The 26,279-nt window shown below is 40.7% G+C and overlaps 1 protein-coding gene across 1 annotated transcript in view; it reads right to left on the bottom strand.

The window, feature by feature from the left end:
- Positions 1-6,383: 6,383 nt before the first annotated feature.
- The window catches only part of RNF19A (ring finger protein 19A, RBR E3 ubiquitin protein ligase), a 24,201-nt gene continuing 4,305 nt past the window's right edge, over positions 6,384-26,279 (bottom strand). Inside the window, exons 2-9 of the mRNA XM_085300974.1 lie at positions 22,160-22,368; positions 20,167-20,311; positions 19,453-19,615; positions 15,417-15,531; positions 13,177-13,338; positions 11,810-12,023; positions 9,057-9,200; positions 6,384-8,616 (exon numbers count right to left, since the gene is read on the bottom strand). Coding sequence (XP_085157100.1) covers positions 7,926-8,616; positions 9,057-9,200; positions 11,810-12,023; positions 13,177-13,338; positions 15,417-15,531; positions 19,453-19,615; positions 20,167-20,311; positions 22,160-22,368 — 1,843 coding nt within the window. The 3' untranslated portion in view covers positions 6,384-7,925. The remainder of the gene's footprint in view (positions 8,617-9,056; positions 9,201-11,809; positions 12,024-13,176; positions 13,339-15,416; positions 15,532-19,452; positions 19,616-20,166; positions 20,312-22,159; positions 22,369-26,279) is intronic.

Genomic DNA, 26,279 nt, shown 5'->3' with positions numbered 1-26,279 from the left:
CAACCGCCCCGCTGCAGGCAGCGAACAGCAATGCTGTAGCAGTGAGCACCCTGCACGAAGGGCAGCAGGCCCCAGCGTTTCAGGCCCTGTACTACAGCTAGTCTTTAGGATCATTTYAGGTGTAGTGGCTATAAAAATTGTGTCAGTCCATTCATTTTGTAACCTCACAACTGTTTCAGCTAGGCTGCCTTTACCCTCTACAATTAAAGAAAATACCCTTTTTTTTTTCATCAGCACAAGGGAATAAAGAATAAAATACTTCTTTGATAGCTTAAAGAATGTTAAATAGACACCTACCTATACAGCTCCTCAAATTAAAAAAGTTATCAATAGTCAATTAGAAAAAAACCAAACTAACTGCTATGAAGTTAAGCAAAAAAATATGAAAGAAGTTTGATATGGGTCAGCAACGCACACTACCCCCCCCACCACCACCAGTGAGCTAGCAGCACTTGCAGTCGTTTTGGTGATGGCTCTGCCACATCCAGCTTTCACTGAGGTTGGCTCCTCRCTTCAGAAAGTCTTGGAGGGAGCCACTGAGAGATGGTACCATTTCTACAGAAACCTTACAAAAGCAAACTAAAAGACTTGGAGATGACACTGCTGATTTGGCCTGAACAGCCTGGGGCAAGGGCACCAGGCTTCAAAACCTGCCCCTGTCGTGGGGCAGCATTAGTCCCCGAAAGAAATTGGGGGGGGCATCACCCCTGGACTGTCACCAAAGCYGATCCTGGCTCCCGACGCTGCTGCGCTTGGAGCGAGTGCTGGAGTGGGTGCAGGGAGCGTCGAGGGTGGCTGAATTGCTGCTTTCCCCATCGCTGGATCAGATCCCAGCTTTCCCCTGGCAACCCCTGCCCTGTCCACACTTCTTTTTTTTTTCTTTCTTTCTTTCTTTCTTTTCTTCTTTTTCTTGTTTTGAATCGTTCTTGGCTTTTAAACCTCAGTCTCTGCTCTGCCCTTGGCATTCGTTATCATTCCCCTTCGTCTTCCCCCCCAGGGCTGCCGGGCTGAACTGCACTGAGAAAAGCCAGGAGGAGACGAGGCAGCGGCGGCTCCCCACCTTCTGCCCGAGTTAGTCTGCAATCCTGATCCTGTAAAGCCAGACCAGGAATGGGCCTGTCCACCTGAACTGTGGCGGCAGATAGCGTTCTGCACGGCCCAAGCTGAAATATTTAGATTGGTCATTAAAGTAACTGAAATACGTATTTGGGAGAACAGGGAACAAGACCCCCCCCCCACCACCATACACTCGTAAATCAAGGTTTATGGTTTGAGTTATATTGATGCTGATGGACTAAAATCCACAGAAGAATGCTSCAGCACAGAGGTTTAGAAGTATTAGCATCCTTTAAAAAGTTAGATGTGAGAAGGATTATTATTAAAAAAAAGATTAAAAAGAGAGGACAAGGGACAACATGGCCCAACGTAAAAGCATGTTGTATTCTGTCCGGCCCAGAAGGGAGGCAGCTGTTAGCACACCCGCAGCGGGGGCGCCCAGGCTCGCGCCCGAGTTAGCCGTGCGCTCGCACAAGAAGCGAAGACGTAAGCTGCTTTCGCAGCCAGTTTCACAGCCCATCCAAGACACCAGCGGAGTAACCCCAGCGGGGYTCTTGCTTTTCCTCCCCTGCTCCTTTCTGGCAGGAGCTGGGGAATAGCCGCATGAGCAGCGCTCGGGCACTTGCTCAGTGCTCAAACACAGGTATCCAGCTGAAGGGATATTAAAAAATCCCCGTGGGAGATAAAGCACCCCCAGTGCAGGACAGTGTATTCAAAAAAAAATATATATATATATATATTCCGGCCCGAGCGCCACCACAGTACCGGGGCAGGGCAAATGGGCAGCGTCCTCCCCCTCCCCAAGCGGCAGCAGCAGGGTGGGCTGAAGGCTGCTCATGGTCAGGAGCTGCCCCTACAGGGCCTGCTCCAGCCATCCCGCGCGCCCGAGGACGGCGGTAACGGCAGTAACCTCCAGGGCAGTAGTGCCACCAGCTTCGACRGAGCCACGTTGCACCAGCACCGCCGTCGCACCACTGCAGCCTCCACGCTCCCCGGCCATTACGCAGCTCAGACGCCCGGGATCGCAAGCAGACGTGGTTACCACTGGCAGCGAGTCAGGACGAATCAACTCCTCCTTTATGCGGAGGACACGGGCTCCAGCATGGGAAAGTTCACAGCTCTACTCACACAACAGCAGGGAGCTGTGGCTGGGTCGCTCGGCACGAGGCAGGATGGTGAGCAGAGAGCAGGGCTGAGCCTGGCCAGAAACGCCCTGCAGGGTCCCGTGGGATGGGTCCAGGCACGCAGGACCCGGTGTCGCGGGAAGCTCGTTTTGGAGAGCTGATGGCAACAAGGAGCCGCTGCCCCTTCAGGGTCTGCCTTGAATATTTTTGATCCCTTTTGCAGCAGCTCCAGTCCCTAGGGCAAGATGATGAAGTAACACTGCCATTTTTCAAGGGAAAAAAAGAACAGCAAAGCCACAACGCAACCCCAACTGCACTCAACAGTCAAATTTTAGCAATGTATGGACGAGGAGGAGAACAGCAAGAAAGAATGGAAACCAGTCGTGGCAGAAACTGGCCTAAAGCTGACAGTGGACTTCAGGCTCTTCACACGTAACTTACCTCACCATTGCYTCGTTCCCTGCGGAGCATCCAGTCTGCTGCGATAGCTGGGAGTCTCCGATGGTGCCAGAAGCGTTATTCAGGACCTTGGCACGTGAATTACAGGTTTATCTGTCCACATTACTTAGTTGCCACACTAGCTCTCAGACATGGCAGCAGGACGGCTTTACCCAACCTCCCGTTGGATGGCGAGAGGCTGAGCTGGCAACTCCAGGGCACCCTGGCACCCCAGCACCCGGCACAGGGGCTGCCAGAGCAGCTCAGCACCAGGCCATTGCATGACACTTGCGGTTCTTGGTACTTCACGAGAGACAAACCTCAGGTTTCAAATGCAGAAGTGAAGCTGGCCAAGGGCACAGAAACCTCGCTGCAGCACCGGGAGCAGGGACTGAAGGCATCCCGAGCGCTGTGCTTCGCTGCTCCCCGGCTGCAGCAGGAGCTGTAAGGCAGAGCTCACATCCGAAGGGCTTTGTGGCTCTGCGGGTTGGGGCAGTCGCYGCTGCGCACAGCTGCCACCTGCATCTAGCAGCAGCAGAGCCAGCTGCAGCTTCCTGATTACCCATCTCCTAACACACACACACTGCACTTGAGGTGATCAAGAAGTGACACAAAGGGAAAACAGGTCAGATTTTGCTTAGAAAGAGGAAACCRAAGCAGACTAGGGCAGTGGCTGTGGAAGCAGAGGGTGGGAGCAGCGCAGACATCGGAGCAGCACAGGGAGCCCACAGCTGGCCCCCGAGCTCGTTGGCAGCAGCATCGATTACGGTAAATCTCACCCAGGAGGGCTGCTGTGCCCAGGGACTGACTGGGAGCCCCAGACAGCGGCCCTGCACCAAGCCAGAGAAGTCAGCAGCCCATTCTGAAAGCCTATAGCTGTTTTCTATAAAGCAGCAAGATGTGGAAAATTTTTAGTTCCTGAAGACTTAAAAAAAGTGTGAATTCCCTGGACAGCTCAGCTGTTTGGGTCTTGGCACTGTCAAAAAATTTATAATCTCAAAAATGACTATCTCAATGGCTCAGATACTCAAGGGTACTTTAAAGTACCCGTGTTTCAATATAATTATAGAATAATGTAGCAATGGATCTGAAATACTTAGGTTTATCAATAACCTGGCCTGAAGTCAAGCAGAACTGTTTTAGCTGAAAGAGGGCCGTCTGAAGACAGCAGCTCAATGGTTTTCTTCATCACAACAAGGGAGCGAGATGCCCGACACTATCTAGCCCTTTCAGGCAAAGGCCCCTTATACCAACTACAGCCAGAAGAAGGGATGCTTCTGCACACTCAGCTCCCGCTCACGTAGCAGAGGAGGGACCAGTGTGTCCTGCTCAGGACTTGTCCCAGCATTTTTTGGAATCGCATGYTCATGAGATGCCCTCACAGAGAAAAGACACTATTCCACCTTCTCTACAATTTCTTCATGGCAGCTTTCAGAATCTTATATGAAAACTCTGCATCTCCCTAGAAATAAGCTGCAAAATCCTAYGCACGATTGATACTTGCCAAAATCTTCCTCTTTGGAAGAGGGGCTCTGCTCACATGCTAGATTACACTAGACCTAGTATCAGCTTTAGTTGCACCTTGATCAATCCTCCCTTCAGCAATATAGAGGCATTAAAAAATGCTGTCATCTTTTGCAGTGATGGAACATTGCTGCTTATCTGAGGGGCAAACATGGAAGGTTGTCTACCAAGTAGCCGGACTTCTTCAGCTTTCCATGAACATTTGCCAGGAGACCAGATGTAAATTTCAGGCAACTTGACCTTTCCTGTGGTTTACTTCTACAGATGAAAAGCTTTATTTATGCAAACAAGTCTTCTTATACTTGGAATTCTACAGATAGCATAGAGGCATAAAACACTTCCATCACACTTTTTTTTTTTWAAAAAAAATCAAAATAAAATTCAAAGCTAATTTCAATTTCATTATGATCACTTCTAGCAGATAGTGCATGTGACTGCCTCCCATCTCAAGTATTACCCAGGAATAAAAAGTTACAAATGAATTAGCAGAACAAGCTTTCTGCTAAAGAAAAAAYGTCAAATACTATTCACTACCTTTGAATATATAATATAAAATTATCAAAGGTGATTTCAGAGTGACTGAAAAAAGTGACACTATTATTTGATAAAGCTTACTTACAAGTATTTTTAATTTCCTGCACAACAGAATTGAGGTACTGAGAAATGGGTTGAAATTTGCAGAAGAATGAAACAGGTCTTCCAACTCCCAATTCCTTGCTGTAAGCATTAGATTGCGTTGCTACAGATTAATGTGCTCAAGTCGTTTCATAACTGTACTAGGTAAAGTCAAAATATAATTTTCAAAGCTGCAGATGACAACAGCAAATGCTTTTATAGCTACTGTATGACACATTAGCTGCAAAACTAAACTGAAAACAAAAGCTAAAGCAGAGGTTCACTTTCTTTATAGCAAAGAACAAGTAAATTCTGGCTTAAGATGAAGGTGGTCATATGAGACAGCACAAAGATTAACTTACGCAGAGGTCTGGAAACACAAGGCCTTGAACAACCTTCACSAGCTTGACCGCACGTACAATGACAGCAGCACAACYGGCTCACTACATCAGTCTGATTCACGTAACGGCTTTATTCCAACTTCGTCCTCTAGCCTCTGCCTACAAGACTGGTTAAGCTTTTATACTTGAGCTCCTGACTATAATAGAGAGATTTCTATATAGGCTTCTTGTATCAGGGAATTCACAAATTGACCTTTTAAGGAGATGAACAGCAAGTGCTAAGTTAATACTGATCCTAATTCAATACATTTGCTCTTCAATAACGATACATTTTAAAATCACTCATTTTGTCAGATAAAGCAAAATTAGGAACAGAGCATAAGAAAAGAACTGTTAACACGCTGACCTATTCTGCAAAATATAAGTTTCTTATTTGCTTTCAATTCAGATCGTCAGATAACATGGCAAAAAATAACTCTCTGCCTTGCAAGTACTTCCAGGGTTCACTGTGTGCTTCACTCATCTTCTTTCTTTTCTCCTTGAGCATCTACCACTGGGAAGGGCATGAGAAAGAACATTCTGCTAATAGTAGCTTTAGAACTGACTCAGCGCAGCAGTTGTCTTCTTGAACTACACTCTGATCAAAATACAGCTTATGCACGGGTTAGGAATGAGGCAGATCTAGGTATTCCTCCTATAATGCATCCTATTAGTTCTAGTTTTCTACTTCCTGAGCCTGTCAAAATGCAAGCGCAATATAGGTGCAATGCCTAATGAGCATGCAGTTCAGCCAAGAAAAAAATAGCAGTTGTTTACCCAGGCACACTGGTCAATTTGCAGTGTTTCAGAATGAATGTCTTACAGATCAAGTCAATCAGGAATAGTGTTGATTCAAACACAGAAAGAGGAATTTTAGTTTAGTTCAGTCTGACCATATTCACCCACTTGTGCTAGGTACAGTTTTTAAATAGAATAATATACATACAGAGCTACATGGTCTTAGAAAACCATTTACTGTCCTGCCTGCTGTAGAAGCAACTCAAATTGCTACTGTAARAGATGGAAAGAAATCATGTTGAAGTCTTACACAAAAATGCAACTTTAGCTTTACGATCTATATTTCCAATTATCAAAGCTTTCAACTTTCAAAATGCACCTAACAAAACAAGCACAATTGAAGGCAAGAGATGTCAGTAGTCAGCACCTCTCAGAAAAAAAAAGGGCCTTCCAAGGACATACAGTTTTATAACACTATCAAGCACACTAAACAAAGGACAACTAGAAATTAGTATTTAGACATTTATTTCAGATATGCAGTTTACACGCATATTATTGAGCAAAACTGAATTGCAAATATACAAATACTATAACAAGCATTATCAAATAATGTAACTGGCACTAGTGTTATCAGCATATTAATGAAACTGGTAAGGATAAGTCATGGAAGAGGGCTGCAGCTCATGGCATTTTCTTTTTATCCAACTGAACTCCCAGTAGCACCATAATGGCAATACTTACAAGAAACACAAGACAGAACATTAACTGTTATTCTGATACTCACATTTTTTTTCCATTTTAGTGAATTACCTAGCAAAAAAATGTTAACAGTGCAGGCGCTTTGGCCATCTTCAGCTTGTGTTCAGCTGTACATCTTCCATATGCAATAAAGAAAAAAAAGCCAGCATATTTGAAACCCATCTTTGCATTTGTGCAATCATTGTACTGCACTTTGATTCAGGGACTGAAGATATGTATGTCTTGCAAAGAGATGGCATATGAAAGTCATCCACTAAAGCCTGAGTGAGTCTTTGGTAGGCTAATACTTCATTATTATTATACATTTATCTACCACAGTCATTTTATTCACTAGAATTTTCTTTTATGATCCAAGGTGGCCAAAGAGGACATTCTGGAGAACATTACAGTAAAATCCTAGAATGACCAGGCACTTAAAACCCAGTCTTTTCCAAAGGCACCAAGAATTGATGGGGCACTGTTTTTATCCCCTCCCAATGAAAGGTGACTGACTGCAACTTATTTTCTACTATGTTTATAAATCAATGGATTCTTTACAGTTTTTATACAATATATAGTAGCCTTATCTGCTGCATGGTTGGTTGCATGAATAAGTAACCCCACTGTTGCTCTTAGGTGACATCTCCTTCCTACCATATATCAAGCACCAATTTCTTCTACTTCAAAATTATGTGAAGTGCCATAACCTTGCTCAAAGTGTACACACACATGAACGCGTCTGACAGGCTACGTCCATCCGAGAATATGCAACTCATTCTACATGCACTCTAAATACAACGTGTCCAGCCATGAACCATAATGATCATTACAAGTATTCATTGCTGAAGTATGTTGCTATAGGTCTCTGCAAAACTTTTGTTTCCCTTAACTAGCGTTCACCCTAGAATGGTTTCGTTTTAAGTTATTACTGCTCAGCTATTACTCATTTATCCCAAACCCCATATTTGTCAAGTGAACAGTGCAGGAAATATTCATTTTAGCATTTAACATATTACGAATTAGCCAATTTTATCTAAATACACCAAGTATATGCTTTCAAGCAAAGTTGTGGCAAAAATACAAAACATGGACTTATTTGTACTGCTGTAATGCACTTGTTAAAGCCTTCATATCTCTTCACAGAGGTCTGTAAGATCCATATGAAGTATTCTCCCTTATTAGGTATATAAAACACAGTTGTATCAAAACCTCGCTTCTGCTGGTTACTTGAAATTTACGGTAGTTGCATGTATTTCAACCAGCTTTCAGACAGGGTTCTTTAGTGGTAAATGTTTTTGCAGCACTTACAGGCTTAAATTTCAGTCTGAATTGCAGTGCTTAATTCCACAGCATGTTGTGAATGGTTATTGTTTGTTTCCTTCAGTGTTTCACCAATACCTAAATCTACATCTGTTGAAGATCCATTATTAATGCCTTCCTCAGCAATGTAACTCAGCTGCGGAACATCAGTGCTTGGAGCTGTTGGAACAAGTACAGGAACTCCACTCTGGTGGGGAGAGTTTTCCAAGCGATCGTTTTCTACCTCTGGGAGAACACTAACTGTGGTAAAGCGAGTATGATAATCACTGGAACCATGGCTACAGGAAGTTTTCATACTTTCCATATCTGAGCAGCTAAACTCAGAAAAATGACTTGAGTGAGAATCTGCTACAGATGGAATACTATCACTTAGAGAGGGAGAGTCAAATTCACTAGAGTTCGTGCTTTGCTGTTCCAACAGCTGAGCATCCATGTCCTCTCTTGTCTCATTTATCTTCATGCTGCTCTTCTTTCTCAGTTTACCTTTGCATTTTTTTCCAGCTGTTGCTTCTTTGGACCACTTGGTGGCACTAGATTTGCTTTCTGGCAAGCAGGCCGATGAACAACCAGCATTACTACGACCTGCAGCACTGCCGTCATCGACACTACTGCTTCCGCTGTTATGTCTGAATTTGGCTGGCTTTGATTCAATATCCACTTGCACTTCCATACTGTTGCCTTCCCTAGGACAAGAAAGATGTGTGAGTGTAAGCAGTCATCTCGAAATCAGGCCAACCAATACAGCCAAACAAAACCTTGCTGCTTTCCAAAGTACGTAACAGAAGAAAGTCAGRTGTAGCTTGTTTTAGAAAAAGCTACAGGAAGTATTTAACTCCCCAAAAAGAAGAAAAAAAAATTCAGAGAGAAACAAAGTCTGAGCGATCAACTGCTTTTGAGGTATAACAATTGTGTTCCTCTTTGGAAAAATACCCTTACTTGATCACTGATATGCTCAACAAATAAAGCAGGCATTTAATGTAGTTTAATTAAACTACAAACAAAATTTGTAGTTTCAAGGGGTCAGTATTAAAGCAATTAAGGTAAGGGTAAGCTGAGGCATGCTTAAAATATCCTTTAGTAAACAAGGTTTATTAATTTTCTATTTTTATCATGTTTCTCTTACCTGTCCAAAGGGATATAGGAGTTCAGAATGGATCCTGCCATTGCTTTGGTACTGGCATTGTCACTGACTGTTCCCAAGCTAACCGTGCCAGATTCTCCACTCAGACTGTATCGTTCTTTCTGCACATCTGCTTGTACTTCCAATCTTGGAAAGTTTTAAAAAAAAAAAAAAGTTGCATGTACTGCTACAACAGTTAAAGCTCTCCAGTTAAAAATTAGTGTCACCTTGTAAAGTTCCCCCACCCTTCTGTATTATGTACAGTTTACTAGTTACTCCTCAGACAGGCATATTTTTCCCTATTGAAAAAGGCTCTTGTCTTACTAGTGTTAAAAGAGGTCTATTTTCTAATCAAGAAAACCAAAAACTTCCCAGCAAAGCAAAATGTTGCACACTAACAAGAAGTTGTAGATTCTCTCTTCCCTGAAATTTACAAGTAAAACTTCCAGGCTAAGCTACAATTCTTTTACAGATAATGTCCCTTACTATTAAAAAAAAAAAAAAAAACAAAAAAAAAAAACAGAAGGATACACAAGTTAGATTCTATAGTTCCCACGTCTCTCCTGCTGCACAATTACTAAACAACAAGCATAGAACTGTTCAGTATGTACCAATGCAACAGGATTAATTGAAACCTGAACACTCTTAAGTTTGGACTGAGTAGATAAAGCAGAAATGAATTTAAAATACAATTTTAAAACTTGTTTACAAATGCCTGGCTTATCTATGCTTTGACAATTAACTGTAGGTATTTTTTCATTTTCTTCTCTCAGCTCCTCAAAGGGGATAGGTGTACCTCAGTCAAGAGTCAGATGGAAACATCAGCCCAAGCATAAGGAAACTCTAGATGTTGTCTTGCCCTTGTTATTCCATATAGCTGGGAATTCCAGATTTCTTAAATCAGGTGCTAAACACTACCTATGTTCTTAAGAAGCAAATTCCATCCTGAACCCTAAATGTTAACAATTCTTTCCAAACACTCCCTTTCTCTTCAGGATACAAAGGTTCTGATTCATAGGAGACATGGGAACATATATGATGCAAAGTTGTCACCTCAGCAAGGCAGATGTCAAGCTGCCTGCCCTCCTGCCTAAATCTATTTTGAATTCACGCTCCACCTAGGTGTCCTGAAGGAACAATTTGATACTTGGACAACGACAGCTGAGTCAGCAGTCTGACTTCAGTATGAGATGACAGCAGGATCACAGAATCATAGAATCAGTAAGGTTGGAAGGGACCTCTGGAGATCATCTAGTCCAACCTCCCTGCTCAGCAGGGTCACCTAGAGCATGGTAGACAGGGTTGCATCCAGGCAGGCCTTGAAKATCTCCAGAGAAGGAGACTCCACAACCTTTCTGGGCAACCTGGTCCAGCGCTCCGTCACTCTCACAGRGAAGAAATTCCCCCTCACGGTCAGGCAGAGCTTCCTGTGGTTCAGTTTCTGCCCATTGCCTCTTGTCCTGTCACACAGGACAACTGAAAAGAGTTTGTCCCCRTCCCCTTGACACCCTCCCCTCAGGTACTTGTACACATTGATAAGATCCCCCCTCAGKCTTCTCTTCCCCAGGCTGAACAGGCCCAGCTCTCGCAGCCGTTCCTCATAGGGCAGGTGCTCCAGCCYTYTGATCATCTTYRTAGCCCTACRYTGGACTCTCTCCAGYAGCTCCATGTCTCTCTCGTACTGGGGAGCCCAGAGCTGGACACAGGACTCGAGATGAGGCCTCACCAGGGCTGAGTACAGGGGCAGGATCACCTCCCTCCACCTGATGGCAACACTCTTCCTAATGCACCCCAGGAGACCATTGGCCTTCTTGACCACAAGGGCACATTGCTGCCTCATGCTCAACTTCTCATCCACCAGCACCAACACTTCTCTGCAGAGCTGCTCTCCACAAGGTCAGCCCCCAGCCTGTACTGGTGCCTAGGGTTATTYYTCCCTAGGTGCAGGACTCTGCACTTGCCCTTGTTGAACCTCAGGAGGTTCCTCTCTGCCCAGCTCTCCAGCCTGGCCAGGTCTCTCTGAATGGCAGCACAGCCCTCWGGTGTGTCAGCCACTCCTCCCAGCTTGGTATCATCAGCAAACTTGCTGAGGAGGCACTCTGTCCCCTCATCCAGGTCACTGATGAATAAGTTGAACAGGATGGGATCCAGTACTGAGCCCTGGGGGACRCCACTACACCTAGGCCTCCAACTGGACTCCACGCCACTGATGACGACCCTCTGAGCTTTGCCTTTCAGCCAGTTCTCAATCCACCTCACTGTCCACTCATCTAACCCACACTTCCTGAGCAGTGGAACCTCCTAGGAGGATGTTAGGGGAGACAGTGTCAAAAGCCTTGCTGAAGTCAAGGGACACAACGTCCACTGCTCTCTCCTCATCTCCCCAGCCAGTCATTCCATCATAGAAGGCTATTGGATTGGTTACAGATACTGCTAGCTGAGAACATGGCTGCATTAGACATGAGGTGCCTCCCTCTGACTCCGGGGGAGAGGCTGCTTTCCTGCAAAGTGGGAGAATAAAACCTCAGGCCCTTCTCACCTTGGGGGGAAAAAAAAAAATCAAATTCTTCTTTGAGAACTGTGTTCTAGCAAGATCTTTTGGAAATCAATAAACTTGTCACAGATGAACYGGGTCAGTCTCCCAGAGACAGTTAGTTTAACAAGAACCATTTAAACATAAAAACCCAACCCACTAGTAGCACCACCTGTTCTTATATTTAGAGCTGGATACTGATGGTAGGAAGCATGTCTCTCACCTGTTAAAGCAGTTAACCATTGCACTTCCTGAGAGACTCCCGGTTATGCTAGCCCCAGCCAGTGCCATGGTACTAGCAGTTTCACTTAGGTTGTCTCGAATGGCTCCTATTCTATCCATGTGGCTTCCACTTGCACTCAAGCTGCCAGTTAGCCCTCCAACACTTCCTTCCCCTATGCTGGGGTTATGACGTGCCTCTGCTACYGAAGTGGTATCTAGAGACAGAAATAAAGAAGGCTTGTTATTCATGGAAGTAGAACATGCTAGTTTCTAGAATGTGACCATGGAAACTGCTTCTGAAATAACACCGAGAAAAACAATTTATAGAACATACTATGATTAAAGATAACTTTGTCAAAAAATGGTGCATTCCTTGGAGTTGCTATAATGGTTATGCTTGACATCCCATACTTAAGYTTCTTGAAAGTTAACCACGTACAGGGCAACTAACATGGAGTCCAGGGATACAGAGATCCTATGACTAAGAGTACTGTCATGTAATTTAAAAAGAAATCCACCAGATCAGCAGCTAAAAGGATTTAACTTCTCCATTAGAGATAAAAAGATGAAAGCTAATAGCTTCCACAGACCAGCATTCTGAAAAAAAGTGTTAATTTTATCTTACAACGTTTACCTAGGGAAAGGACACTACGTAAATCTCTCTCTGACTAAAATGACTAAGAGCTTGAATGCATCACTACTTTGAATTCTCACTCTGAGAACTGACTAAAAAAAGACTGAAAATAAAATCCTTTTGTTCTCTTGACTAGTCTAACATAACTTAGGCTGTGGATCCACTGTGCTGTGTTTCTGCACTTTCRAGATCTTGCTGGCTGTTGGAAAGGAAGGGAAATGCAAGCAGGATGCACAGGTAGCTTTTAGTCACGCAGATCAAACTGTAAGACTGCATTCTAAGAAATCAGTGTGTGCCCATTTCAGAGAAAAACTCTCTATGCTAAAGAATTACTCCAGAGGCACTGGCTGGTAAAAGGGGGTGACAATATGACAGGGCTTTTTATTACCTGAAAGGCACATATTTGCATTTAATTCTGATTAAGAATGAGAAAGCTGTTATTTTTCACTTGCTGTTGTGTTGAGAGCAGGAGAAAAACTCACGTGGAATTCAATACACAATAGAACTTCAATTGTCCTGCCCAAGTGAGCAGGAGTTAGTATTATTCCATGGCACTGCAGGAACATAAAGAAGCACTCCCCTCAGCTGAGAATGGGTCTTTCAACGAGYGGAGGTAGCCCTAACTGTACAGTATCTCCTCTGAAATAAGTACTCTGGTATGTATGACCATCAAATACACCACATCTGGGCGCAACACCCAGATTTATAAAATATAAATCACTGAATTTTCTTACCTACAGCTGCATTTGTGCCACCAACATTTATATCATTTTCATCGTCAAACTCTATCCTGACACCCTTCCCATTGCCTGCTGACACTCCACAACCTCCACTTCGGCAGAGCGAAATTGGAACAACTCCATACACATAAGCCAGCATAATGGGAACACCAATACCTACAGAAGAAAGCATAAAATCTTTCACTCAGTATAAGCACCTTTTTTGAATGGTTTATAAAGGTGATTCCATAGCTACTTAACATTTAACAGCTAAAAAAAAATCAAGGGGGAAAGAAATTATGAAATATTGAATAATGGCTAAGATGAAATAATAAGAAAGTACTTTCAGCAGGCTGAAGATCCTCCATCGGCWCTGGTAGGCACAGAAGCATAGGCACAGAAGCATAGTGTTGGATGAGTTTATCACTTCTAGAATGTCTATAACGCCTTTTACAAACAAAAAGAAAATCTGATACTTAAAAGGTTCATATAATTAATAGTCCCTGATAGGGCTTATGTTCCACACCTGAGAAACAGAAATAGCACAGATCTGTTTCAAATGTCATTCAACTAAAAAAGTTACTTTAATAAGGTACTTAATTTTGTATCCACTGAAGTGAAACAAAATTTTGTTATTAACAGAACTTAACATGATTATTACTATGGTATTTTCCTGTTTACTGTATTGTATTKTTTTCTTTTAGGAAAAACATTCATAATTAAAAATTTTTAAATGGAATCAATTCCAGGGAGTAAGTGGAGAGGTAAAGGAAAATGGTGAAAGGCACTGRGCTAAACTGCACACAGATATGCATATGCATTTATTCTACAGTTTCTAGTGGACTGTGAAAGCTATTCTTTTGGCATATGAATCAAGCCATTTAAAGCTTTGCTGATGGAAGTACATGGAAGGTACAGAATAGCAGCAGACTTAAAATGGCAAACRGGCACATTCCAGAAAAGCCAGGACAGACGTGGACACAATGCAAAGGCTCCTCAGTCTAATCTAAGTGGAGGATTCCAGTCATAAAGAGTCCCTTTTACTAGAAATTCCTCAGAATTCAAGGAAGAAATTCATATTCTTGGGGTCAGTATTTTGGAAAGCCATCTTAYGCTCTGAAATTGGAGGCCATCTGTCATCTGCAAGAGTGCAAAAGTAAACTTTACAAAATAAAAACAATCCCTTCCTCTAAAAGCCAAAGTTTATGTCTACTCAGGAATAAGGAACAGTCCTAGATCATGAGTTATAGTAAAACTACCCATTTAGCAGCTATCCATTTAGCACTACCCATTTAGCAGCTTCTTGGATCTGACACCACAGCCACATGAGAACACAACACAATGCAGACAGAAGTCCGAGCATATATGCATTAGTACAGTGGTCCACTACGGTTAACATACAGTTTAAAGCCACAGCTTCATGGCTGATTTAAATGGCATTTGCTGYAAGTGGCGGCCCAGTTTTCCCAATGCCGCTCATTCCTGAGTGAGTAGTACTTCTGGCACATGGGAGCCACATGTGATCGTGCTATGAATCGAATCAGGGAATGGACCCAGCTTAAAAGTAAATATGATGGGTCTTAATGTGCATAAGTTATCTACAACAGCTTACTGTACAACTATAAGGATGCTTGTGCTGGCACAAAGGAGAATGCTAGGAAAGACCACTCCCTCCAAAATCAGGACTGGGTTACAGTGATCTTGAGACTATGTGGTAAGAAGACAAGTATCTTGCAATGTAGAGCCACATTTCCTCAAATGCTGTCCTCAACAATCCCATGAGAAAGAATATGGACAATTCAAATCAACTCACAGAGTGTAACAAAAAGTGCATCAATTACTGTAATGTTAAATGTCTAGGATGCTATTTTTCTACTATGCTGASTAAAGTTTGATATGAAATCATTTAAGTATGAACAGACTGTGGCATCAGCTTTTTCTTAAGCGGTAATTTTTATAAATCTTTAAAATATTTCAGTTTAAAAACAGTTGTAACAATGCATAAACTTCAATTTGCAGTTAAGATAAAAATTATTTCTAATTCTTCATTACAATGAAGCATTTCCCAAAGTTTTACTCTATTCTACCTCAACAAATGTATACCTCGAACACTTCATTTCTTTTCTATGCCTTGGTTTCCTCAATTGTTAGAGAAAACTATATGACCTGGTTCAGTTAAGTGCTTTATTTATAAATTCTTACAAAACTGTGGTTGCAAGGTGCTACTAATGTACAAAATAGCAGTATTTGCTTACCTACAGTTACTGCAGCTACAACTGGAGAAACAATTACAGACAAAGTTACACCACCTGCTATTGCCAAGTTTCGCTTGTGCTTTGAAATGTCTTTGCCTTCGTATCGGTTGTGAATCTTGAGAGAAGAAAAAGAATAATTTTTTTAAGGGAATATTTTCATTACTCATACTGCTGTAAGGATGGAAGAAATGATACATAACAGTTTAGAAATCTGTATCGTACTCTGTTCTAGAGAGACCACARTCTGCATCACAATTTATTCCTTAACCTGTCTGGAAGAACAAGGAAATGTATACTTCTCTTAATTTTAGGCAACAGTCCTGTAAGTTAGAAGTTCATTTGTTTTTGATTTCTAATCATTACTTCAGGTTACATAGTTGGGAGGAGTTGGCAATCTTCAATATCAAAGAATTGCCACATCTGATCAAACTGACTCTTCCCCCAATCATTCCCCCAACCAGATCAATGAAGAGCTTCAGTATATATTAAGCTTACTAAATTATAATTTCAATTAGCATTTTGGTAGGGTGGTTTTTATTCTCAAATATGAATAATAATAAGAAAAATAAGATTGCCACTTGTTCAGGCAAGACAAAAAGGGGGAGAAGACATTGCTTTAAGAAGAATGCATCTTCTTGCTCCGAGGTACATTACACAGAGACAAAGAGCAAGAGAGCATTTGAATGTGAAGCCTGCTTACAGAAAACCTGTAGGTACCAATTAAAAGAGGAAAATGAACGTGAGCATGCGTGTGTAGGAATTACCAATCCAGAAATACCAGGTTTTACAAGGCAATTAGCAAGATCACTTGAAGCACTGAATTTAACTACTATGGACAATTTTACTCGAACTAGGGTAAAAACAGCTAACAATTTTATCTATGAAGGCTACGACATTTATTTTAACCATAAAAAAAAAACACAGAATAGGTGGGGTTGGAAGGGGCCTCTGGAGATCATCTGTCCAACTCCCCCGGCTCAAGTAGGGGTCACCCGAGCAGGCTGCCAAGGACCATGTCGAGTCAGGTTTTGAATATCCATAAGGATGGATACTTCACATCTCTGGAAAACATATGCCAGTGTTCAACCACCCTCATGTAATGGACTGGTTACAGGGAGAAAGTAATCGAGAAGGCTAAGTGAGAACGTCACATAGCTAAGAACAACCATGAAATAACAAAATCCAGAATCTTGATGAGGAAAAGAAAGAAAGAAAGAAAGAAAGGAGAACAACAAAAATATTGGTCTGATAAAAGCTTTCAGTAACAGTAGAAAATTGATAGGTAAGGTGTAACAGAAGCAAACACACACATGCATATACACACACATTTATCTATAGATAGATAAAATAAAGTAAGGATAACTAGTAGTTCTTCAAGGAAACTATCAAAAGTACAAGCACAGAATCTTCTCATGAAGCAGAAAGAATGCTGTAAAAGGACAACTCAGCTTCTTTAATTGAAGGAGGAGCAACACTAAGAAAATCGTTAAGTAGGTCAGGTTACTATGAAAGGGTATAAAGGAACAGCATGAGGGTGTCAGGACAAAAACAGAAAGGTTAACTTAAAAGAGATAAAGCAAGAAACATCAAAGTTACCAAGAAATTATTCTGCAAGTACATTGCTCGTAAGAGGAAGACCAAGACRGATAGATTTTCTATTTAACAACCAGTAAAGACAACCAGCAGATGAAAGTGAAGCCCTATTTTTTCCCCCTTCAGTCTTCACTAAAAGACTGTAAGTCTTCAACTGTCCACTAGGTGACTGGCAGCAGTAATACTGCTGGCAAGAGAACGAGATTTATAGAAAAACAGCAGTTAGAGCATACTTAAATGAGCTGATCTGAAAATACCTCAGCAGCCCCAGTTTCAGAGCCACTAACAGTAATTTCTGAAAACTGTCATTTGTTGTAAATTGTATGAGGGAAAAAAAGACAAAAAAATGGAAAAAGTCAAACTGCAATAATGATTTTTAAAAAGATGCAAAACAAGGATCCAGAGAATTACAGACCAATTAAACTCTTCCCCCTACACTATTCCAAGAGGACTGCTGTGGATCTAGGAGTATTCAATATTTTCATTCATCTGGTAGATGGAAGGAAGAGAACGGGTGTGTTACATTTTTTAGGATAATACTAACCTTAGCAGGGTTGCAAAAAATGCCTAAATCCACACTAGTCTTGACATATTGAAAGAATGGCCTGAAATGACCAAGATGCAACAAAATGGGAGCAAGTGCAAGATTTCACTTGGAAAGAAACCAACTGCCTATGTACTAATTCAGTGGGAAAATGCAAGGGAAAACATACAGGAATTAGAATACACACTATCAAAATAGCATGTTGTTGAGAAAGAGACTGCTGCTACTCATATGAAGAGAACTACTGCTTGAAAAAGAATGAGAGGGTATGTTTTTCAGTTATCTCAACAATAAGTAGTAGTGCTTCAGCTTCATTGCTGCATTCAAACTGCACAAAAAACAAAGGAGGAATGAATATCTGGAAAGAAATCCAGAAAAGAATGACAGGGTAATCAGAGGTCTAAAAATACAGTGTGCCAAGAAAATCTGAAAGCATTGGATTTGTTTAAAGAGGAGAATAAAAGTGGACTGAGAAACAATCACTGAATATGCAATAAGGTGTTGCAAAGCAAAACGATTCTTGGCATCAATTAAAGATAGGGCAAAAAGAATTTAGCGTAGGAAGAGAATTTACATTAAATGTCAGTTAGATCAGATGCATTAGGGCAATTAGGCCTGGAGGGACTGTGAAACCTCCATCACCAGAGACTTTGAAGAAAAGCTCAAACATCTGACAGGAGTAACAGAACTGGCCATTAAGCAGTGGGGTGAAATGGAAAWTCTCTTGAGGTTGCCTCCCAGATTAACTGTGAGACTTCACCGTTAGTATCTGAAAGGTGTTCAGTGACATGGACCTGTCCAAGAGTTTAAACAGGAAAAGCAGAACATGCCACTATAACTGTAAACAGATAACAGCTGCTCTTCTCCCCCTATTATCTACAAGGATTCAATAACTGTATGGGAATAAAAGAAACCAGAGTGGCAGTCACAAAAACCATCACAGCAAAAGGTAGGAGTACTTGTTCGACAGAAAAGGCTGAAAAAGGATAGACTGGAAGACCTGAAYCTCTAACCTTCCTGTCTAGCAGCAACAGTTCATGTGGGAGAGGCAGAAAAAGAATCCCCCAGAACAAAGATGCAGAATTATAGGTGCAAACCTGTACCAGTTACTCTGAGAATCCATGTTGATAAAAGCAGGAGTAAACACATCCTCTTCCAGCACATGCAACTCAAAAATCAGCATCTACTGAACCAAGCCATCATTTCAAAAAGCCCATTTCCAAGTGATGTGAATTACAAATTGGAGGAGTTGGGAAGGGGGAGGGGGGAAGGAGGAAAAGAGTTAATTCTAACTTGCAATTTTTCATTTATTTTATACTAGAAGCCAATATTTTTTGAGAGGAAACACATTATCTACTTTCTTGTTAACACGGTCATTTCTAGCCAATTCCTACAAACRGTAACTTGAAAATAGATGCTGCTAGCTACTTGTGCTGAGCAGTACTCCACATGATAGATCGGCCAGAGGGCCGATAAGCTGCCAAGTCTAAACACTGAAATATGTGCACGCATGCACACACCTATGCTTTCTTATAGTGGAGCAGAACTTTATACTAAACTACTGGTATCAATCTGCTGCTAAGAAAAATAAAAAATATTGTTTAGTTCTAAAGGAAATAGGGGAAACCAGAGGTTAAAAACAGAGCAATTCTGAAGTATGCAAAAACTTCATGACAAAAACAGAAATCTCTTTTTCAAAGTTTTGCTTCAACTGTACAAAAAGAGAAACTACATTCTGATAAACATTGCCTCTCCTTTACACAACTCACACAGAAGTTTTCTAAACAATCCCCATCTTTTATTTGGAAAAGGCTGGTGAAGACAACCAACTGAATGCATATAATATTATGTTGCAAAATGTAAAATCTGAAATACATTAGAAGTTGCAGTACATTTTACCTTACGTCCCACGTACACAGGAATTCCGATAATCATAGCAGGAATAGCAATGCCAGCTATTAATGCAATTCCTACAGGAGCTCCAACAAGCGTCCCTAGTTGCCACAGTATTTTCTTCTTACGGCTCCAAGGTTTCTTTCCCCAAAATGTGCAGCCTGATGGGCTAATAGTAAGAAGATGTAAGCAAACTGTAAAGAAATTGCAAGTAAATCTACACAGCTATACAGAACTTAACTGCTCACTAGGTACAGAACTACAGGTACTGGAAAAGTTCAAGGTATGTATGTTACAAACACCAAATCATCAATTACCATTTCTGCATATTTTTTCAGCTTTACAGCATGTTGTAAAACATACTGAAGAGCATACTGTTTGCTACCACATGCCAGTCAGTAGTTCACAGGTAACTTGGTATTAGAGTTGYGTCACTGCTTAGTATGAACACAAAACATCAGTATTAAGACATCATCTAAAAAACTTCATTCATTGTACTAAGTACATCACACACAAAACTTGGAATAAAACTTGAAATAAAAATATTTTTACTAATTTAAATATTTGCATGGAAAAACTAACCTAATTATCAGATACAGATGCTTCAACTTTGATTCTCTACTCCAGCAGGAAGCAAAATAGATTTACAGCACTCAGAAATCTACCTCTATACACTTTAGAGAAAAATTACCAATCACATTGAACTTTTCTTAAACGTACCTTAAATAATGTAAATCTGAGATCTCTTTCATACACAGCCAACAGAAYTCACAGCCACAGACAGCACAAGTCATATGATTGCAGCTTCCATCATTCATTTTTATTATATAAGCAGCACAGCGTGGGCAAGGCTTTATGTCATCAGCTGTTTAAAAACAAATATTAAGATCATACCAGTTCTTTAGGATAGCAGATTTAATCAAAATATAGAGATACTTGGGAAAACTGATCGAACCACCTTTTTCCAAAGATGGAAAAGCTTTACAATAAATTTGCTTTAACAAATCATGATTTGCTAATGAATTTTCTTTGACAGCCATTTGTATTTGTGCACTTCATACTGAGTAGAACTGATCAAAACAAGGCATACTATATCACATTCAAGTAACTGAACAATCAATGCACACTGTTCAAGGATTTTCTAAGCCTAATGTAATATATATTAAAGAGTCAGACATAATGTATGTTAATATATAACTGAAAACATAGTCTCTTTAAATATAATCCTCTTTTGCATTTCATGCTGTTATGAATCTTTTTCTTGAATATTCAAGTCCCTGCTGTGCTATTTCTTCTTCCTTACATGTATCTCCCCTATGCTAAATAAATTTCTTTGGTATCACCAGCCTCCTCGATTCCTCTTCACAGCCTTACTTAACATTCATTCATTGGAAAAAAAAAAAAAAAAAAACTATTACAGTAAAAAGAAAATTCTAGAGCCAGTCCTTGCTCCTACGTCAATACTGAAAAACATGGTTAAGCAGCAAGCTCTGAGACCATTGAGCAACACTGAAATTCTTGTACGCTGACACCACCACAATTGTGATCTTCGCTACTTCACGTTACTGGCTAGCATTTGGACTCTGGGACAAACTATTTATTCACAGCAGCAATAGTAACCTGCAGCTCCTGGTGCAAAAGACACACTCTTGCTGAACATGCTCTTTGTCCCTATTTTCTACCTCTGTGATACTACACAGGGCAAAAGGAACCAAGGTGGTATTCTTGGTACAAAGAGTATCAAGAAGTGCAGAATGTGCAGAAAGAGTCTCTCCGCTATAGTCTCCACAGTGAGGTGCCTTTTAAAATGAGCCACTGCAAATAATGAACTAGAGACTCCCAATACTAGAGCTAGATTAAAGAATTAAGAACTTTAACTGAACTCAAGTTGCATGAGACACACTTTCCCTAAGTATCTATCTAGTTTGGTCAGGGAGAGACAGGCTACCAAACAGATTAGAGTTTGGTGAAACTCAAAGCTAGTTCTTATCAATAGCAAACTGGACCCTTGCTCTGAAAACTGCTGCTCTGAATAACCTGCCCTCTTATTTTTTTTTGTTACAAAGCAATTCAGTTTTCAGAAGCTGAACTCATTTGATCTTTGCTAGTCAAGACAGATAAGCAGTGTACTGAAAAACATAAATTAGTTATGTGGCTCACTGTGAACAAGAACCATCAGACATATAAAAATAAGTAGCTAATACACACACAGAYGCTGGACTTCAGAGCTGGAAACAAACTAGTCTCTTTTGAGAGYGAAAAAAATCAGTGGATCTTTAGTTTTATTTACAACAGCACTCATTACTGGCAACCTTAGGAAATTTCACCTACAGTGAAGAAAATAAGTGTTCCCAATGTCTAAGTAATACAACCAAGCAAGTGAAGTCAGCCTGCTGATCACAAAATGCTGTGCTGTAAGTTCTTTACACTTCATATTTCTCAGCTACAGAGCAAGAATTTAAAATGCTGACAAGCTTCTAAGATTGAAGCCCAGTGCTCTGGCTACCAAGTATTTCAAATATTACCAACAAAAACTGGAGATTCAAATCTTGAACTTGAGAACTTGAATTCAAATCTAAAACTGTGTATTTTATATTTCTGAAGCACAAAGAAAAAGGAGCCATATTCCTGTTCTGCTCTTTCCTTTTGGAGTTAATTGTGCAAAAGGTACTAGTAAGATACCTTATGGACACAGTATCCTGACCATAAATACCTGCTGCTCCAGATTCCTGGCTGTAGCTAATAGAGGAAGAACGAATTGTTCTCAGGCGCAGACTCTGAGCTCTCTCCTGGCGAGCAGCATCGCAGGTCTGGTTTGGATGCCAAATCTGCTTGCAGTGATAGCAGAACTCAGTCCCACAGCCTTCTCGTCCGCACGTAAGTTTGGGACAGCTGGCACAGCCAAAAGCGATGACAGCGTATCTTGAATGATCAAGAGGGGAAAGAGATTTTTGTTAATAAAAAAAGTTCTATGTATAGACCCAAAGCTGGYACAACAGCTGCTGGAGTAGCTGAAGCAGGTAGGGAAGTAGCAAGTGCCAGCAGYTGACATGCCATCTTAGGCTGCCTACCAGCTCCGTCTTCCACGGCCACATCACCATCGCACTGGAATAAGACTGCACAGAAATAATAAAACRAATCAATGCAACACATGGATCTCCCCAGTCTTAAAAACCTCACACAGTACTACAACATACTACAGTTTTGGCACTGTGCTCAGCCTTAACTTTTAAGATCACAAAGCAACCACAATTTAGACRGGAGGGAGGATAAACCCAAAAGGAATTTATGTAACTTAAAAAAATTTCTATTTCAAAAGCATCCCAGGCACTAGGGGCACATCTAAGCTAGAGTCTTTCTATAGGCTGGGAAAATCCCTGCTAAGTCATCCATAACATAATCTATTACTGAAAAGGCAYCTGACTTGGCACTGCATACTTTGGTATTTTACTTGTTGCCTCTCACCATATATGCTGGTATTTATTTTAAATAAACATTTGTTTACTCTTTACATTTTAAAACATCGAAACACTGAAGTGATTATTTTACATACAAGCATTTCTGTTTCCTAGTTATTAGCAGAATTTCAGTTTTTTTGACAGTCTTCCCAAGAAGTTCCAAACTATAAATGCAGAAGCAGAGCATTCAGGGCCTCATTACCACCTTTACCATAATCATGCTGTAAACTAAGCCTCTCCCCACTCCCCCCAAAAAACACTGAGACTTTCAAATGAATTTAATTTTATTATTCTAGTTATTTTTAATCAAAGGCTATATAAACAAACAATTCATCTTACAGTACTGTGATTTCCATGAATCACTACAGTTTAAACCAATTCTTTCATCAAGGTTTGCCCTTTGAGGTTCACATGATTTGTGCTCACGAGTCACAGAACAGCTTTTGGAAAWTTCACTAAAATATCTATATATTTATTTGGGAGCTCACAAGTGTATCTTTGAAAAATCTGCATAATGCATATAACCATTGCTAGTAATACTAGTTTTAAATATATCTTGTATATATGTTCTTGTAATTTTTTTCAATTACTTTACGCAATAGCTATATTTTAAGTAGAATACTTTTTATGAACACYTAAACAGGTGTAAAATTTTATTCATATGAATAGTGGCCCCCAGACTTCAGCAGATACATAAATATAGCAAGGCTTAAGGCTATTTAAATGAAAGTAACTGTTTCACAAGATTAAGTTGTTAATTGTTATTTCCCCTCTTCCCTTTTATAGTAGCTGTGCAAAATTCAGGTGAAATATTCCATATCRTTAATGATTTTATATATGTAAATAATCTGGTGAACTAAAATGMGTCCAAATCGTAACCAATAATTGAAATACCATAAAAGTAATAGAGTCTTTGGTCCAGTGAACAATATATATTTTTCCACTCAAATATTTATCTGAAAATTCAACTATTTTCATTTTAGAGTAGGCAGATCTGAACCCACTAAGATTTTAAAAGAGCATTTTAGAGGTTCTCCCCTCTAGAAGTTCCACAAAAACATGAGTTTAAGCTTTTAAACTATAAATGATACAGCTACAAATGAAAGTGACATCTTCAAGTATGTTACACTTTCCAACTGAATATATTTTGTTTCAGTAACTGCTCAAACCTACTATGTTGTTGCCAATTTCATCAGCTCAACTCTCCCACTTAAAGTGACTGAAGAGATAACCACTCTTGTACGTACACAAARCGATTCTGATCCAAATGTTTCTGCAACAGAGCCACTAGTATTTTATCACAGAAGCCTTAAGCACAGGCCTCAGAATGATGCAGCAATTTATATCCTTCCTCCCAGTGCTAATAAAGCACAGACACATCCTTGAAAGCACTCCCCAGCTGCGACGCATTTATTGGCATCATTCAGAAAGTTACCTTTTCGGTCAGAGCAAGGGGCAGTTGAACATTTCAGGCTTAAACTCAACATTCTGAAACACCCATTTTACAGAAAACATGAAATCTAAGAGCTCTTGTTAGGCTGAAAGAAGAGACTAAACCAAATTCAAAGTAATGACAAATCAAACAAAGAGCAGAGGCAAAGAGTGATTCATTGGGGAAAGGAGGTAGAGGTGGGGAGAGAGGAAGAATGAAGAAACAGTGATCTTCTGCTCAGTCAGTTTTTTGGTTGGCACAGCTAAGAAATCTAGGAATCACTGCTTTCTGCTAATAATGTCAGCAGCATAACTCCAGAACAGAACTATTAAATAATTCAGCCAGAATAAAGGACAGAATGCATTTGGAATATCAATTCACTCAGGCTTATCAAAACGACATCTGAAAATTTACATGGTGAAACAGAATCCTCCAAAAATTAGTCTGGAAGAAAGCCCAAGAGGTCTTCCMATCTGCATTCCTTCCCCAAGGACAGATCAACTATCTGCAAGTGTGCCCTATGAAGCCATAGCAAACAGTCTGCAGCTGGACCAAATGCCATATTACTTTTGTGGTACTTAAATTATTGGTTATCATTTGGATGCATTTTAGTTTGCAAGAAAAGCTGAGGATGGAAGAGYCCAGGATCAGAAAAACCCTGTATATGATATGGACCCCTTCTGGCATGAGCCTGCTTCAGCTTTGCAGACTTCCCCCCCCAAGCTCTTGGCCAACTTGGCCCATGGCATGACTATTGCCCAACCTAATTTAACTGTCTTCTTGTGAAAAGGAAGGTCATAAGTAGTTCCCCACTGAGACAAGAGAAGTAGTAGTACACTTAACTTGTAGTGACTTTTTCTTAAAAATGTATGTTGCAAGCTCTCCTTCCAATTTTGCCTTCTCTAAGACTAAATGATTTTCTGCTTTTATTYACTGCTCTACAAATCAACTTTTGCCCCACTAGAGTGGAAGACAAATGAAAAAAATATATACCCTTAACTATTTCTGCTTTCCTGAGAACTAACACAAAGGGCCTGGATGTAGAAAACCAGTATTCTAGACTAATTTATCTTCCCTTGCTTTTTTCCCCTGCATGAATCTTTTCTCAGGGATCAAAAAAATTATTCTACTTCATCTGGCCAGGATCTTTTCTCAATGTGATGTCCAAAATTTTAAAYAGTATTATATTGGATGTTTCACTGAGAAGAGTGAAAACACTGTGTACATCATCCATTCAGCTCTCTCTTATCTATTTGTGTAGTAAATGACTCCCACYAAAATGCAGCACTTAAGTTTGAATGTATTTCCTGTATTTAGGAATCTAAGACAGCTTTAGTAAGTAGTCCTGTCCCTCTAAAATTTCTTGTAGCTCTCCTACTTTGAGATTAATTGCAAATTAAGTGTTTTCCATCCTGGTCCTTCATGAAAGTTTTGATTTGCACTACAACCAGGTGAGCTATTATCAGAACCCTAATGCATTCTGCCAGCATTACACATCAAAAACCAATCAGAAGCAAATAATCTTTTGATTTTAATCAGATACTGTACAYGTTAATTACAGTTGCCAAAACTATTAGAAAAATATTACTACTGCTGTACCACAAAGTCATTAAACATCTGCTGATCTGAAGTCTTTGCATGCTGTGTGTGGCATATCTGGTCTTTAAACAATCATAGAATCAGTAAGGTTGGAAGGGACCTCTGGAGATCATCTAGTCCAACCTCCCTGCTCAGCAGGGTCACCTAGAGTATGTTAGACAGGGTTGCATTCAGGCGGGCCTTCAATATCTCCAGAGAAGGAGACTCCACAATCTCTCTGGGCAACCTGGTCCAGYGCTCCGTCACTCTCACAGGGAAGAAATTCCCCCTCACGGTCAGGCAGAACTTCCTGCCCAGAACTGGACACAGTACTCGAGGTGAGGCCTCACCAGGGCTGAGTACAG

The sequence above is a fragment of the Rhea americana genome, unplaced genomic scaffold (genome assembly GCF_003343005.1).
Source record: "Rhea americana isolate MKP2758 unplaced genomic scaffold, rheAme1 scaffold_0, whole genome shotgun sequence".
Taxonomy (NCBI): Eukaryota; Metazoa; Chordata; class Aves; order Rheiformes; family Rheidae; genus Rhea; species Rhea americana.
Note: the sequence above shows the minus strand (reverse complement) of the source record. Positions and strands in the feature narration are given on the sequence as shown.